General features: G+C 42.6%; 2 protein-coding genes across 2 annotated transcripts in view; one reads left to right on the plus strand and one right to left on the minus strand.

The window, feature by feature from the left end:
* scaf4a (SR-related CTD-associated factor 4a) overlaps nt 1–16,912 on the plus strand; it is a 114,082-nt gene that overhangs the window by 46,255 nt on the left and 50,915 nt on the right. Inside the window, exons 3-5 of the mRNA XM_086006188.1 lie at nt 14,812–14,856; nt 14,997–15,158; nt 15,898–16,039. Coding sequence (XP_085862314.1) covers nt 14,812–14,856; nt 14,997–15,158; nt 15,898–16,039 — 349 coding nt within the window. The remainder of the gene's footprint in view (nt 1–14,811; nt 14,857–14,996; nt 15,159–15,897; nt 16,040–16,912) is intronic.
* Nucleotides 16,412–16,912, minus strand: part of LOC147107301 (superoxide dismutase [Cu-Zn]-like) — a 148,094-nt gene continuing 147,593 nt past the window's right edge. The window contains exon 4 of the mRNA XM_086006190.1: nt 16,412–16,708. Coding sequence (XP_085862316.1) covers nt 16,516–16,708 — 193 coding nt within the window. The 3' untranslated portion in view covers nt 16,412–16,515. The remainder of the gene's footprint in view (nt 16,709–16,912) is intronic.

Consider the following 16,912-nt stretch of genomic DNA (forward strand, 5'->3'; position numbering starts at 1 on the left):
ATTGGTGTAGATTACAGTACGACAATTGGATACAAGTTTAAATTGTTCAAAGGGAAATTTAGAACTTATAGCAATTTTTCCTGATATTGGACTGATCAACACGTGCAATAGACTTCTGAACAGGGTCTTGGAAGCAAAAACAACATGGAAGCATTTAAGAAACCATTGGATGCTGTAGTAGGAGAAGTATCCGTACCTTCTTTCTGGATGAATAAGCTAGGGTGAGGCGCATGATCTTGATTATCAGTATTGACCTTGTGATCTCTTGCATCGTTATTGGAAATCATCTGCATTAGTTCAGTTCTTTTTTTCCTCACACTCGACCTCAGTTATGAACACACAGTCCATGCGATTAAGCATGCAAAAAACTTGCAGAATAGTTTTTAATAAACAAAATCGCCATACTTCCAGTTTCCAAGAACCTATGAAAGTTTATGGCTGATTCTCCTTTTAAGTCCTCTAGTTGGATAGATTGCAATTGCAGTAATATAAAGCGGAACCTTGATGATGGTACTGCATCACATCAGAGAGATGTGTGACAGCTTCAGCCAGAAAACATTTGATGGCGCTATCAGAACCCATCCTTTGTGCAGACATTTGAACGCTGGCTGTTACCTTGCTCACGTGTACAAATACAAAATAATTTTTCTTTATGTTTGTTCTCTGGATGTGGGCATCGCTGGCAAGGCCACATTTATCCAAAGAAGGTAACAGGCCTTATCTTTGAACTGCTGCATTCCTTTTGGTGATGGTGTTGGGCAGGGAATTCCAGAATATTGAACTGGTGACTATGAAGGAATAACGATAAATGTCCAAGTCAGGATGGTGTGTGACTTGGAAGAGAACTTGGAGGTGATGGTGTTCCCACGATGTTGCTGCTCTTGTCCTTTTCGATGGTAGACATTGCTGTGGAGCTGAACTGGACTAGTCATATCAACAGAGTGCTGTCGAAGTAATCTTGGTGAGTTGCTACAGTGCATTGTGTAGATACTGCAGCTACGTATTGCCCTGTGGCAGGTCACCAATCAAGTAAGCTGCTCTGTCCTGGGCGGCATTGAGCTTCTTGCGTGTTGTCATGACTCCGCCCATCCAGGCGAGTGATGAATATTCCATCACACTCCTAACTTGAGCCTTGTACACGGTGGCTAGGCTTTGAGGGGTCAGGGGGTGAATGTACATCAAAGAGTACCCAGCTCTACCCTGCAGTTGTAGCCATGGTATTGATATGGCTGGCCCAGTCCAGCTTCTGGTCAGTAGTGACTCTCAAGATGTTGGTGGTGGGTTTTCAGCAAAAGTGTGCTGTCAGAGTCAACAGGGACATGGCTAGACTTTCCCTTGTTCAAGGTGGTCATTAATTGGCACTTGGGTGACGCGAATGTTACCTGCTACTTGTTAGACCAAGTCTGGATGTTACCCAGGTTCTGCTGCAGACTGGCATATGCTGCTTCATTATCAGAGGAGTTGTGAATGGAGCTGAACACTGGAATTGTCACCAAGCAACTCCAAACCTGACCTAATGATAGAGGGACAGTCATTGGTGAAGCAGCTGAAGATGGTTGGGCTCAGGACGCTTCCCAGAAGAACTCCTGCAGTGATGTCCTGGGGTTGTGATGACTGGCCTGTGACAACCACAGCCATCTTCCTTTTAGTCAGATGATGCCAACCACTGGAGAGTTTTTCCTTTGAGCTCCGTGATCTTCAACTTGGCTAAGGCTCCTTGGTGCCAAACTACCTTGATGTCAAGAACAACTACTCCCTCACTTGTAGGGTTGCAAAGGGGTGGAAAGTTTCCGGTAAATTTCCGGAAATTTTCCACGGGAAGTTTAGCTTGGGAATTTTGCCCAAAAAAGCACATGCTAGCATAATATTGTTTTTTTTTGTATTTCTTTCTTTTTTTTTCCACAGGTCCTCTCTTAAAATTACTAACAGAGATGGAATCTTAATTATTAAGGAATTTCTTAATCAATATATGTTTATCTTCTTACTTGACTTGTTTTAATAATTACAAGTTTTGTGTGTGACTGTGAACAAATGTGTCCTGATTGGTTGGATGAGCGATCAGCTCCCTCTATTTGTAATATTTGCATATCGAATTGTGATTGGCCTGCAGGCATCTGTAAGACTGCTATAGTTTTTTTAAGATCCAGGTTAGGGGTCCTGAGGGAAGTCATTTTGTTTTCTGCTGATGTTGTGATGATGCAGTAAGTAAATCAGACTTTATATCAAGTAAACCAGTTACTTGTTGAACTCTGTTGTCCTTCAATTTAAAATATACAAAATAATACACTATTGGTGATGTAGCGTCGTGTGTGTACAGGTCATGCTTCCATCACATGGAGGATCAACAAAAATGTACTCGCCCTGTTGCAATCGTGCTGATAGACCGCAGTTCGACACAGAGATGAATGCCCTTTATTTCTCTGCATAGAACAATGCCACGTTTACCGTCGGATGTGTGGAAGCATTTTACCCCAGGCATTAAAGATGGAAAGACTGTAGAAAGCCATATGTTAAGAATGCCACAAAGATGCAGCAGCATTTATCCAAATGCAACAACTTCACTCAAAGCTCACAGCAGTCAGCCCAGAGTTCCTCTGCTTCCATTCAAGAAGATGATGGTTCTCATTCAGCATCAGGCTCCTTATCATCAGCAACTCCTGGCCCACTTGGAAGGTTCTTTGATACAATGGATAACCATAGCCAGAAGAATGCAGATGAGTGCCTTGCTCGAGCTGTATATGCAACAAGCTCACCCCTCATGCTCAGCCAATGTGTACTGGAAGAGATTTTTCAATGTTATTCGCCCTGCATACTGTCCTCCCACCAGACATGCTTTGTCTACTTATTTGCTGGAGGCTGAGTATAACAGAGTCCAAGGAAAGCTCAAAGAAAGGATAGCGAAGGACAACAGACACACAGGCACATACATTGCTGATGAGCTGAAAGCGGTCATCAACGATCTTGGATCACAAAAGGTCTTTGCAGTAGTTACTGACAATGCTGCGAATATGAAGGCTGCTTGGGCTCAAGTGGAGGAGGCTTACCCTCATATTACGTCTATTGGGTGCGCAGCTCATGGGCTTAACCTGCTCCTCAAGGACATCATGGGTTTGAGAACCATGGAAGCACTGTACAAGAGAGCCAAACAAGTTGTTAAGTATGTCAGGGGAAAACAGGTAGTTGCAGCAACCTACAACTCCAAGCAAATGACAAAGAACAAGAACACCACACTGAAGCTGCCCAACAACACTAGATGGGGTGGTGTCATAATGTACAACAGCCTTCTGGAGGGTAAGGAGTCGCTGCAAGAAATGGCAATATCCCAGTCTGGGGATATGGAAACCACCATCAAGAAAATACTGCTGGATGATGTGTTTTGGGAGAGAGTGGTTAGCAGCCTTAAACTACTCTCACCAGTAGCATCTGCAATTGCTCAGATTGAAGGAGATGACGCTGTCTTGTCAGATGTTCTCAGGCTTTTTACTGATTTAAAAGAACAAATCAGCATTGCCCTACCCACATCCCTGCTGCTCAAAGCAGAGGAGAAGGCAATTGTTCAATTCATACAGACGCGTCAAGAATTTTGTGTCAAGCCGATTCATGCTGCAGCATACATGCTGGACCCAAAGCATGTTGGGAGACCAATACTTTCTGGAGAACAGATCAACAGCGCTTACAGTGTGATTTCTACCCTCTCACACCATCTCAATCTGGATGTGGGCAAAGTTCTGGGAAGTCTGGCAAAGTTCTCTACCAAGCAAGGTCTTTGGAATGGGGATGGGATATGGGAATCATGCAAGCATATCAGTGCACATACCTGGTGGAAGGGACTTTGTGCGTCTGAGGCCCTGTCACCTATTGCATCGGTGATACTCCAAATCCCACCTTCATCAGCGGCCTCTGAACGAAACTGGTCACTTTTTGGGAATACGCATACAAAGGTGCGCAACAGGCTGACTAATGAGAGTGGAGAAACTGGTGGCTATCCGGGCGAACCTACAACTTATTGAGCCAGATACAGAAGTGTCCACCACACAGCTAGACACTGACACAGAGGAGGAAATGGACACGTCAGAGCCAGAGTCAGAGAATCAGGAGGAGCAATGAGGAGTAGAAGACTCAAAAGGGACAAAATAAGGACAAATTACAGGCTAAAAATAAGCTGACGCTCTTTTTATTTTATTTTAGATGGGTCTTTTTTGTGGGGGTTCAATAAAGTTCAAAATTATAACCTAAATAAAGTTTTGAAAGCCTGTTTTTATTTGTATGGAACAGTATGTCTATTTTGACGACAAAGATAATATAAGGGTCAGAGACAAAAACTCTAAATTCCCGAAAATTCCCATGGAAAGTTTCCTCTTTTAAAAATTCCCAGAATTTTGCAACCCTACTCACTTGTCCTCTGGCATTTAGCTCTTGCATCCATGTTTGGATCAAGGCTGTTAGGAGGTCTGGAGCGGAATGGTTATGACTGAATCTGAACTGAGCGTCAGTGAGAGGTTACTGGTGAGTAAGTGTCGCTTGATGGTACCATTGATGACTCTTTCCATCACTACTGATGATTGGGAGGAGGCTGATGGGGATATAATTGGTTGGGCTAGATTTATCGTTTTTTGTGCGGCTAGAACATACCTGGGCAATCTTTCACATTGTTGGGTAGATACCAATGTCATAACTGTATGGAATAACCTGGCTAAGGGAGCAGCTGGCTCTGGTGTATAGGTCTTCAGCATTACAGCCAGGGTGTTGTCAGGGCCCATAGCCTTTTCTGTGTCCAGTGCACTTAGCTACTTAATAGCATCAAGTGGCGTGAACTGAATTGGCTGGACATTGGTGTCTATGATGGTGGAGATCTCTGGAGGAGGCCAAATAGGATCATCCACTCAACTCATTTGGTTGAAGACACTTGCAAACACTTTAGCCGTATCTCTCTGCTTACATGCTGGGCTCCAGCATGCTTCATGAGCCTCGTCCTTTTGTTAGTTAGCTGCTTGTCCACCAGCATTCTTGACTGGATGTGGTAAGTTTACGGAGCTTTGCTCTGATCTATTGATTGTGGTTGTGGGGATTGCTTAGCTCTCTATAGCCTACTCCTTTTGGTGTTTAGTATGCAGGTTACCCAGTGTAGTAGTTTCACTAGCTTCCTACCTTATTCTAAGGTAGGCCTGGTGCTACTCCTGCATTGAACCAGGGTTGATGATCTGGATTGTTGGTGATCATGAAGTAAGGGATGTGCCAGGCCATGAAGTTACAGATTGTGGTGGTAACCATTTTTGTTGCTGTCCCATAGCGCTTCATGGATACCCAGTTTTGAGCTGCTAGATCTGTTCTTAGTCTGTCCCACTTAGCACAGTGTGTCACACTACACAATAGAGGATGTCCTCACAGCGGAGACAAGACTATGTGGTGGTCACTTCTACCAAGCGGACTGAAATTTCTACAACAGTTCGGTTAGTGAGGATGAGATTAAGTCAGTTACTTCCTCATGTTGGTTCTCATCACATGATGTAGTCCCAGTCTGCCAGCTTGGTCCTTCAGTGCCGACCCACTCTTGTGGTGGACATTGAAATCCCCCACCCAGAATACATTCTGTGTCCTTGCTTCCCTCAGAGCTTCTTCTAAGGGATGTTCAACATGGGATGGGTAATGAATCATAATTTGAGAGGTGATCAGCGGGTGTTTTTCTTGACCTTGTTTTACTTTAAGCCATGAGACCTCATGGGGTCCGGAGTCAATGTTAAGGGTACCCAGGGTCACTCATGTCACTGTGTCCCACCACTAGAATATTGTTGGAGAAGTTTGAGATGTTTACTGATAGATAGTCATACATACAGAATCCTATGATGGGTTGTTTCCTGGAGGACTTTGCTTTAGTCTTATCCTGATACGATGCCTGGGTCATTGCCAAAAAGAACTTTGTAGTGTAGGGCAATTCAGAGGGTATTAAAAGTCAACCATGTAGTGCAGCACTGCAGTCGCATGTAGGCCAACCTGGGTAGAGGTGAATAGACAATCTGGAAGCTTTCATGATTTTTCTAGTGCTAGTCCACAAATTACAAGATTTATTGAATTCAGTTTCATAATTAGCCATGGTGAAATTTAAACTCATGACCTCTGGGTTGCTCGTCCAGTACCATAGTCACTAGGCTACCATACCCATAGGTATCTCTACTTTCTGGATGTCTTGCATGGAGAATGAAAATAAGATCTTCAGGGAACAGTGATTTGGAAACGGCCCACTGCTTAAAAAATCCATGACACGATGTCAGCTGAAGTTGAAAACCTTTATAAACCTTAATAAAACTCCAAAAGATTGTGAGAAAGTGCTAAAGAGGCATTTTGAAAGCAAATCGGAATTTGCTTGGAGGTGATTAGCATAGCATAAAACAGGAGTTTGCATTGGTGCATCCACTAGGTCGTTAGCTGTTTACTTTAGCTATATCAGATGGACCTCCTGAGGAAGACCCAACAAGTCTGCTGTTACAAGAATGATGTCTGGCCTACAGACTCATTTCCAGAGCCATCTGCCTATATTGATTGCATGAGGCTTGTACAGATGTCAAAGGAAACTACAGAACCTTTGCGGATCTGGTATCTAATATTTCTCAACAAAGGTTCAAATAGTGAAAGGGTTAATGCATTTGATGTCTACAGGGAAGAATCTATTGAACACGTAATCGGGAAAATAAGCAATCAATTCAAGAACATAACCCACGTCACAAAGTTCAACAGGGAGGCAATTTTTTCACATGCTCTAGTGACGAGGAAATCTCATCAAATTCTAGTTTAGAGAGTGTTAGCAAGCTAATCGTAGAGGAAAACTGGGAATGATTTGTTTATATCTGACAATACCTGTTAAACGATTACCCGGCTGCACTGAGGAAGTGGAGGATATGAAAGGGACAATAACCACTACTTGCATTTATATAATGCCTTTAATATAATAAAATGTCTCAAGGCGCTTAACAGGAGTGTAATCAGACAAAAATTGACACCGAACCAAAGAAGGAGACATTGGAATGAGCGACTAAAAGTTTGATTAAAGAGGTAGATCTTAAGGAGTGTCTTAAAGGAGCAGAGAGGGAGGTGAAAAGGTTTAGGGAGGGAATTCCAGCGATTAGGGCCTAGATGGCTGAAGGCACGGCCGCCAATGGTGGGGTGAAGGGGGGGTGCATAAGAGGCTAGAGTTAGGGGAACGCAGAGTTCCAAGAGGGTTGTAGGGCTGGAAGAGGTTACAGAGATAGAGAAGTGCGAGGCCATGGTGGGATTTGAACATGAGGATGAGACTTTTAAAGTTGAGACCTTGGTGGACCAGGAGGCAATGTAGGTTGGCAAACACGGGTGATGGGTGAACGGGACATGGTGCAAGTTAGCATACAGGCAGCATCATTTTAATGAGGTCAAATTTATGAAGGTTGGAAGATGGGAGGCCGGCATGGAGAGCATTGGAATAGTCGAGTCTGGAGGTAACAAAAGCATGGATGATGGCTTAAGCAACAGATGGGCTGAGGTGGGGCGGAGACGGGCAATGTTACAGAGGTGGAAGTAGGCTGTTTTTGTGATGGAGAGGATATGGGATCGGAAGCTCACCTTGGGATCAAATAGAACACTGTGGTTATGAACAGTCTGGTATAGCCTGAGGCAGTGGCCAGGGAGTAGAGTTTGTGGCAGCAATGGCTTCTGTCTTCCTAATGTTTAATTAGGGGAAATTGTGGCTCATCCAGGACTGGAAGTCGGACAAACAGTCTGACAACACAGAGGCAATAGAGGGGTCAAGGGAGTTAGTGTTGAAATTATATCCCCTTCTGTGGTACCTGGCCTTCAGTACTAAGATTTTTTTCTCAATGTATCAGAAGTGTACAAAAGATTTGCATAAACCATTAATATTTTCACTTTTCTGCTTGGTGTGCATGTATTCACTAGATGTGAGGCAAGGAGTGTCTTTCCTGGTTGTGGATAGCTGCTTTGAAGATCCCTAAATTTGGCAAAACATACCAAGAGATAATCTAGCAGCTGCATGTGACGAGGGTTTACTTCCACAGGTGTATGAGAAGCTCCAGTCATGTACCTGCCTAATGTATAGCTCCAAATCTAGTATAGTGTCAGACTGCGTTAAGTGGTAGCACGCTCACCTCTAAGTCAAAAGCCCCACTTCACAGACTAGATCACATAATTTAGGCTTGACAGTTCAATACAGTACTTAGTGCAACACTCCCTATCAGGAGTGCCATCTTTCAGATAAGATGTTAGACCAAGGCTCTGTCTGCCCCCTCAGGTGGCCGTAGAAGATTCCATGGCACTTTTCGAAGAAACATAGAGGAGTTCTTCTGGTTTCCTGGAAACATTTATCCCTGAACCATAAAAAAAATTATCTGGTTATTTATCTCCTTGCTGTTTGTGGGACCTTACTTGCAGTGTCCATGTGTAGATAAAGACACTGAAGACAGGAGTTGGTTCATAGGTATTTACTAAGCAATTCTGGGGGGGGTTCTAAAGGATATACACAATACACAGGCTTATATAGCCCAAGTGGCAATTACCGGCATTACGCACACCTGGGGCTCTTAAAGGCACATACACCACAATTCCTCCCCTTTTAGCTAACCAGTACATCATATTTTAAGTAATTATTAATTACATGTTATATGCAAAATAATATACATTGCTGTAATTAATTAATTATAAGTTAGTCTCTCAGGAGGCTTCCTGACTTGGTCCGGATAACGCCTCGGGGGTGTAGTAGTTTCTGGTGGTGTAGTAGGTTCTTCTGGCAAGGCTGATTCGGCTTGAATGCCAGTGTCGGGTTCCAGTATCACCGGATCGGAGGTAGATATGGGTATCTCTACTTCATCGTTAGATGTATAGAGTGGTGGTGTAGGTTGTCCCTTTTCGGATGACTTTATGATTTGGTCAGCATGGCGCCTTATTATGCTTTCTCCGATGTCCACGGTATACATCAGTGGTCCTAGTCGTGTGCAGATAGTTCCAGGCTGCCATTTCTCGGTACGGTAGTCCCGGGCCAAAACCTGTTGGCCTATCTGGAAGGCCCTAGTTGGCCTTTCATTCATGCCTTGAAACTGCCGGTTCTCCACGTCCCTTCGGATGTTGGGCTTGACCAAATCCAGCCGGCATCTTAGGTTTCTATTGAAGAACATCATGGCGGGAGTTTGGTTGGTAACCATATGTGTTGCATTCCTGTATGCAAATAAGAAGTTATCCACCTTGTGCTGAAGTTTTATGTCTTCATTACCCATGGCCTTTATGGCCTTCTTGAAGGTCTGGACAAACCTTTCAGCCAATCCATTGGTGGCGGGATGGTATGGGGCGGACGTGTAGTGCTTTACCCCATTGTTCTTTAAGAACTTTCTGAATTCTTCAGACACAAATTGCGGTCCATTATCAGAACATATCTGTTCCGGCAGCCCATTCCTGGCAAATATGGTCCTTAATACTGTGATGGTTTTTTCCGTGGTGGTGGAGGACATCTTTATTACCTCCGGCCACTTGGAGTGTGCATCAACTGCGATTAAGAACATTGAGTCCACAAATGGACCAGCAAAGTCGATGTGCACCCTTTGCCAGGGAGATGAGGGCCACTCCCATGGATGTAGAGGGGCCTGTGGCGGAGCGTTTTGGACCTTCTGGCATCCTAGGCAGCTCTTGGTCATGTCTTCGATGTCTCCATCGATACCTGGCCACCATACAAACGCCCTAGCTAGGTTCTTCATTTTCACTCCACCCAGATGCCCCTCGTGAAGCTCCTTTAGCACTTTATCCTGGAGTTTGGGTGGAATCGCCACTCTGGATCCACACATCAAGGTTCCTCGGCACACTGACAGCTGTTCTCTTCTTTGCGAGAATGCTGGCAACAGTGGTTCGCCATGTGCTGGCCATCCCTTCACTGTTAAATCGTAGACCCGTGAGAGAGTCAGGTCATTTCTCGTCTCCCTTTCAATGGCAGAATTTGTCACTGGTAGACATTCCACTATGGTAGAGTGGAATATCTCTACTGGGTCTACTGTAGGTGCCTCTTCTATCGTTGGCAACGGTAGGCGCGATAAACCGTCAGCATTCCCATGCTGTTTTGACCCTTTGTATTCTATGTTGTATTGGTGTGCCCCTCGAAAAAGGGACCACCTCTGTAGCCTTTGTGCTGTCATAATGGGAACACCTTTTTTAGGGTTGAATATGGAGATGAGGGGTTGATGGTCAGTCAACAAGGTGAATTTTTGTCCGTGTAGGTAATGGTTGAATTTCTTCACTCCCCATACCAGGCTGAGTGCTTCCCTGTCTATTTGGGCATAGTTACGCTCAGCTAAGTTTAATGAGTGTGACGCAAAAGCTATCGGCCGTTCTGAGCCATCGGAATTTATGGGATAATACTGCTCCTATGCCGTAAGGGGATGCATCGCACGCCAGTCTGATTGGTAGTGATGGGTTGTAATGAGCCAAAACTTCTTCGGATGTGATTAAGTCTTTGCATTTATGGAAGGCACGTTTACAGTCTTCGTTCCATTTCCAAATCACTCCTGTCTGTAGAAGTTCATTAAGAGGGTGTAGAAGAGTTGATAAGTTCGGTAAAAATTTATGATAGTAATTTATTAATCCCAGGAATGACCTTAATTGTGCTGGGGCTTTTATAACTGCTTCAATTTTTTCAGGTGACTTATGCAACCCTTCCTTATTAATTGTGTGGCCACAATATGATATCTGATTTTGGAAAAATTCGCACTTGGGGCGATTTGCTCGTAGGCCCCGTTCTTTCAGCCTAGTGAGCACCTGCTCCAAATTGGCACGGTGCTCATTGTCGTTTTCTCCTGTTATAAGGATGTCGTCTAGGTAGCATTGAGTCCCCGGAATCCCTTGCAGGACTTGCTCCATAGCTCTTTGCCAGATAGCTGGAGCTGATGCTACTCCAAAAACCAGTCGATTGTACTGGTACAGGCCTTTGTGTGTGTTTATTGTGAGATACTTTTTAGAGGCGTCCTCAACCTCCATCTGTAGATATGCCTGTGCCAAGTCAATTTTGGTGAAACGTTTCCCTCCGGATAGTGAGGCGAAAATATCTTCTATCCTTGGAAGAGGATACTGTACTGTGTGAAGGACCGGGTTTACAGTCACCTTGAAGTCACCACAGATGCGAATTTTTCTCTGTTCTTCAGAGTTATTTTTCAATGCTTTTTTCATGACTGGAAAGATGGGTGTTGCCCATTCGCTCCAATCTATTTTGGATAATACGCCTGCTTTTTCCAAATTCTCCAGCTCTGCCTCGACTGCTGGACGTATTGCGTATGGCACCGGTCTTGCCTTAAAAAATTTGGGAATTGCTGCATCTTCCACTTTTATTGAGGCAGTGATGCCTTTCAAGGTTCCTAGTTTCTCTTGAAACTCTTCTTTGGCGTTGGCCAAGATGTCTTTTAATCGTTCAGGTATGATGTCATCATTGGTTTTTTTCCTTACTGGTCACCGTCAGTGCCTGAATGGAGTGCCAGTCTAAACGTATCTTCCTGATCCATTCGCGTCCCAACAACGGTGGACCACCATCTTGTAGAATGTATAAATACAACTTTTGTATTTCTTTGCCGTTGTATACAACAGGCACCCTTATTTTTCCTTTGGGGTATACTTTCTGCCCCGTATATGTTTTTAAGATAATGGATGTGTCTTTTAGAGGTACAGGGGGGTATATGCGAAAATAGCCCCTCGTAATCTCGTCGATTTATTACGGTTAGAGCTGATCCTGTATCTAGCTCCATTTTAACTGGGGACCCTGCTATTGTGAGGGTAACCCAAATGGTTTGGTAATCCTCTTTGGCAAGTACATTATGTAATTTGAGACAGCTTAGTCTCTTGTTTCCGGAGTCGCTATCGCTCTTCTGGTCTTCGGAGCTACTGTCCGTCATCATTTGTACCTTCCTGTACTTTATTGATTTTTTTTTTCTCTGTCAGTGGGTTTATTTTGTCCAGATTGGCATACCCGTGCAATGTGTCCAATCTTCCCGCATTGCCTGCATGCTTTGTCCTTGAATCAGCAGTCCCTCTGGTTATGGGTGGATCTGCCGCAGCGATAACATCTTCCGAACCCCTGTGTCATTTCATGGGTGCCGAAGTCCTGTGTCTTTTGTTGTATCTCTGCAGCTCCTTTTGCTGCTGTTTCGTATGATACAGCCATACTGAAAGCTTTGTCCAATGTTAAATCTTTTTCAGAAAGCAGTCTTTTTTGTGTTCCTTCACTTAAGAGACCGCAAACGAATTTGTCTCGAAGATAATCCGATAGTCCTGCCCCGAATTGGCAGTACTTTGATAGCTTTCTTAATTCGGTTAGGTAATCAGCGTTACTTTCATTCTTGTGTTGATTTCTCTTGAAGAACTTGAATCGTTCCGCTATCAGCAGCGGTGTTGGGTTTAAGTGCTCCTGTAGGGTATCAACAATTTCTTTAAAATTCTTGTCCTTTGGTTTGGCTGGAGTGATTAAGTTTCGTAACAGCCCGTATGTATTCGCGCCCATTAAGTTCAGAAGTACTGAAGCTTTTTTTTCATCTTCTATTCCATTTGCAGTGCAATATACCTCTACTCTTTCCACGTATGTGGTCCAATCCTCTATTTTGCTATCAAAAGCATTAATATTACCAGATTTAGGCATGTCAGAAAAGATATGGCGCTTTCCGCGCTTTTTTTTTCTGTAGCAAAGATATGGCGCTTCCCGCGCTTTCCCGCCGCTGCTGCCGATAACAACGCTGTTTTACTGCGGTTTCCGTTTATTCACTGTTGGAGACTCGTTCCCGCCGGAGGTCTGAACGCTGACCTGCTTGCCGCGCCGGCCGTCTCCCGAGTGCTCCCTCCCAGTCCGTTATTGCTTGCCTCCGATTTCGCTGCCCGTCTCAGCTGTAGAGCCCGCCGCTGGAGCCCCAGCCTGACGCCCAGGAAGGATTAGCGCAGTACCTGCCACCAGCTTGGCCAGCTGGTGAAACCACAGTTTCTCTTACTTCCTTGAGTCTTCTGGACGCCGGAGGAATCGATGTTCTTGAGGTGCTGCCGAATTGCAGGTAAGTCCGTTTCCACTTCGTCGCCACTGTAGTGTCCGTGTGTAGATAAAGACACTGAAGACAGGAGTTGGTTCATAGGTATTTACTAAGCAAGTCTGGGAGGGTTCTAAAGGATATACACAAGACACAGGCTTATATAGCCCAAGTGGCAATTACCGGCATTACGCACACCTGGGGCTCTTAAAGGCACATACACCACAATTTTACTGTGCGCTGCATTTCCCCACATTACAACAGTGACAACACTTCAAAGGTGAAGCACCTTGGGAGCTCCTGAGGTCATAAAAGGCGCAACATAAATGCAAGTTCTTTCTTTCTATGGGTGGCACCAACTACTTCAAGTTCTGAATGGAGGAAGCACTAGCATGTGAGACTGTACTGAAATTATCATGCAAGTGTGCAAGAACATGTAAGATGCTATTTGTTTGTACCCTGCCAATTATCTTGAGTGTATTAAATTGTATGGTAATTGGGCAAATGCAGAAAAGTGATAATGAGGTTAACACTGTATCAAATTGAGTCCTAAAATCACCATGACAACTGCAAGATACAGTACTGAATTAAACTTAACCAATAAAGTTGGTTAAGTTTGGCAGAACTATGTTCAATTCTGCCTAATATCCCAAGTAGACATGACGTGAGGTACTGCTGTCGGAATTCTCCACAGTAAATGGAGGATTACCAAACCTAGCACATGCACAGTTTTATCTCCTTTATGTGTAGTGCTGCTGTCAGGCTCGGTAACAGGAAACCAGAGTACACAGTGTGCATAACACAGCTGCATACATAAATCTGCCGACCAGCACACGGCCTAATGAGGGCTGGAGCTTTAGCCATGGTAGGTGTCATCCAGTTGGGCGGACATCATTGATATGTCCTGCTAGAGATGGCACGCATGAAGAGGAGTGAGATTTTCCAGCTCTAAATAGCACTTTTTACACTGCGTTATGGTGCTTCAAGCATAAATGTAGCTTGTAAATTGTCACATGACAGTTATATTAAACCACAAGCCTGGTGTCTCCTACAGACTAGTCGGTGGGTTTATGGTTTTATATATTTGACCATGTTATAGATCCTTTTATAGTGGGTTTATTATGGGATATAATCTGTACAGATATGTCTTGCGTCCTATGCTTCAACTTGTTTGCATGTTTAGTATGGTTGTACTAAAATTTATTTTTTCAATAGTTTTCTATTAATAAAGTACAAAACAGTTATTTGAAAGTTTATTTCTATTCCAGTATTCATCTATAGGCTTAATTACAGTGCAGTAGGATTCTCTCCCCTTCCAGTACAATACTGTTTAAAATTATTTTTTCCAGTATCCAAATGTGTTTCTAGTCAGCATAACTGATACTCCTGCACATACATTGGGTAACAAAAATAAAGGAAATGGGTAAATTAAAGACGAGAGTGAAACAGAATTCCAAACTTCAACTTCACCAGATTTTATTCTGTTTGGATAATTTGGCCTTAGATTATTTTCTCTCTTTAAAGAGAAGTACAAAGCAAAAACATCCATATTTTACAATGATGTTAAAGGGACTAAATCTAACTTAAAATTCCACTCAAGGCAAAACTTACTGTACCCAGAATAATTCAAATCTATTTTGTACATGTATTTAGCACAACATCCTTTGTCAGACTTTTGTTTTACACTGTTTATTTCCATGTGATGTAGAGCATTTCAGCATATTTAAAATAAACAAGTAAACATTTTAAATCTTGATTTAATTGTCCTACAATCATTTTTGTCATCTTTCAGCTTTACAAGCATGTTGTGCAGATTGTAGAGAAGTTTATCAAAAAGGTAAGAAACATTCTTGAATTACTATTTTTCTTGAAGTAGGATAGTTAATTAGTAGCAGTAGATATTTACATTTTTGTCTTTAAATCTGTTTGGTGGATAATTAAGCCATAATTATGCCTTTTTGACTGTTAATCTTGCAGTGCAAACCAGAATTTAAAGTTCCAGGATTGTATGTTGTCGACTCTATTGTTCGTCAATCCCGTCATCAGTTTGGAGCAGAAAAGGATGTGTTTGGGCCACGGTTCAGTAAAAATATTACCGCGACATTCCAGTATTTGTATAAATGTCCATTTGATGAGAAGGTAAGAACATTAGCCAGGCAGCAGATATTTTTAAGTTTGCTATAGTTTGATGTGGGTTGATGGTACTGTAGTAAGTTTTTCTTGGGACCGTTTTGATCGGGGTTCTTGAAAATAGATTTTCTTTAAGTTATACTTAACTCTTGTCAATAAGATTTCAGTGATATGGGAATGGTGAGTGGGTAAAATTTTCATGCTATGTCTATTGGAGCTGTGAAAAAATACCTAGCGGTACAGTCAGAGATTTTGTCTTTCCAAACTTGGGTTGAAGAGACCATTTTAAGTTGTATAAAACATTGGTTACAAGTATATCACGGGTGGGGAAGCAATTAGAGGTTATGAATTAAGAGTATCACACAATTCTGAAGCGTATTGGCATAAGTGCAGCATATTGGAAAACATTTCTTTATTCAAAGATTTCTGACAAATGATGATCAAGATTCTTAACCATTACATGACTGTGTGTAGGAATTACCACCACTCAAAGTGTTAAATTATTTTGGAAACAATAGCACCAGACATTTAGTATTCCAAAATGCTAAAAAAAAAATCACCCAGCATTAATGCAAAATGTTTCACTACCCGAATCAGAAATGACTAATTTAGCAGAATGAGGAATTTGTAAGTTGGCACAAGGATACTGTGGATGCAGCAGTGAATGCCAGCATGGTGAACGCGTTACATTATATTGCTTGGAGCTGTATGTGTCTGCCCAAAGAATCACTGTTTTTTGTTTAAACAGAGCAAGATAGTTCGTGTATTGAACCTGTGGCAAAAGAATTGTGTTTTCAAGATTGAAGTTATACAGCCATTATTAGACATGGCAGTCGGGGCAACTGCAAGTGCTGCTCCACCTGCACTGGAAAATGCTTCTAATAATACAAGTAAGTATAAGTTTGTTGTTGAATAGTTTGTTGTTTTTAAAAAAAAGTAATATAATTATGGCAGCACAGTGGAGCAAGAACTGCATTAGTTTCATAACTGACTGGTTCTTGGGCTCAATTTACAGGATAGTCAGATACCTGAATCAGCCAGCCGCCATTGTAATAAGCTTTTTCAATTCTTGACAGGGCCATTAGATGAAATCATCGTCTTGATAGATGGAAAGCTTGGCATTGACCAGTTGGCAGCACTTTTAAACCTGCCACAAAGATTGTGGTCACCCACATAGTAGCATGGATATATGGAATAGACCTTAGTCTTGCTGGATGAAACCATATGTACATTTTGTAAAGTGGAGAAAAGTATGCTATTAGTCAAGCTAATTGACAATTTATTTCTTCCATTGTTACATAACACTTGTATAGTGATGTACAAGTAAGATTATTTTAAAGTTTTCCAAAGGCTTAATGTTACAGGGTTACATGCTCACACTAATAAATGAGTGCTTTGATAGATGTAATGTTATTTTCCAAACAGTTAGAAAACATTTATTTTTTGTAATCCTGTAATTGAGGGATGTTGTAATTCCACTTTTGGTATCCAGTGTTAGTATTAAGAACATCCAATCAGGGTATAGGATAGAAAAACAAAATACTGCGAATGCTGGAAATCTGAAATAAAAACAGGAAATACTCAGCAGGTCAGCAGCATCTGTGAAGAAAGAGTTACCATTAACGTTTCAGGTTGATGACCTTTCATCAGAACTATAGGATAGGTTGGGTGCACAATTAAACTGACTTTAATGTGCCTTTATTCTTCTCCCCCTCCTCCCCCCCCCCCCCCTCAGCTTGTAAGAGCAACCTTTATTGTGCCAA

Source organism: Somniosus microcephalus, chromosome 14, assembly GCF_052327205.1.
Source record: "Somniosus microcephalus isolate GS21.2 chromosome 14, FLI_Smic_1.0, whole genome shotgun sequence".
NCBI classification, from domain to species: domain Eukaryota; kingdom Metazoa; phylum Chordata; class Chondrichthyes; order Squaliformes; family Somniosidae; genus Somniosus; species Somniosus microcephalus.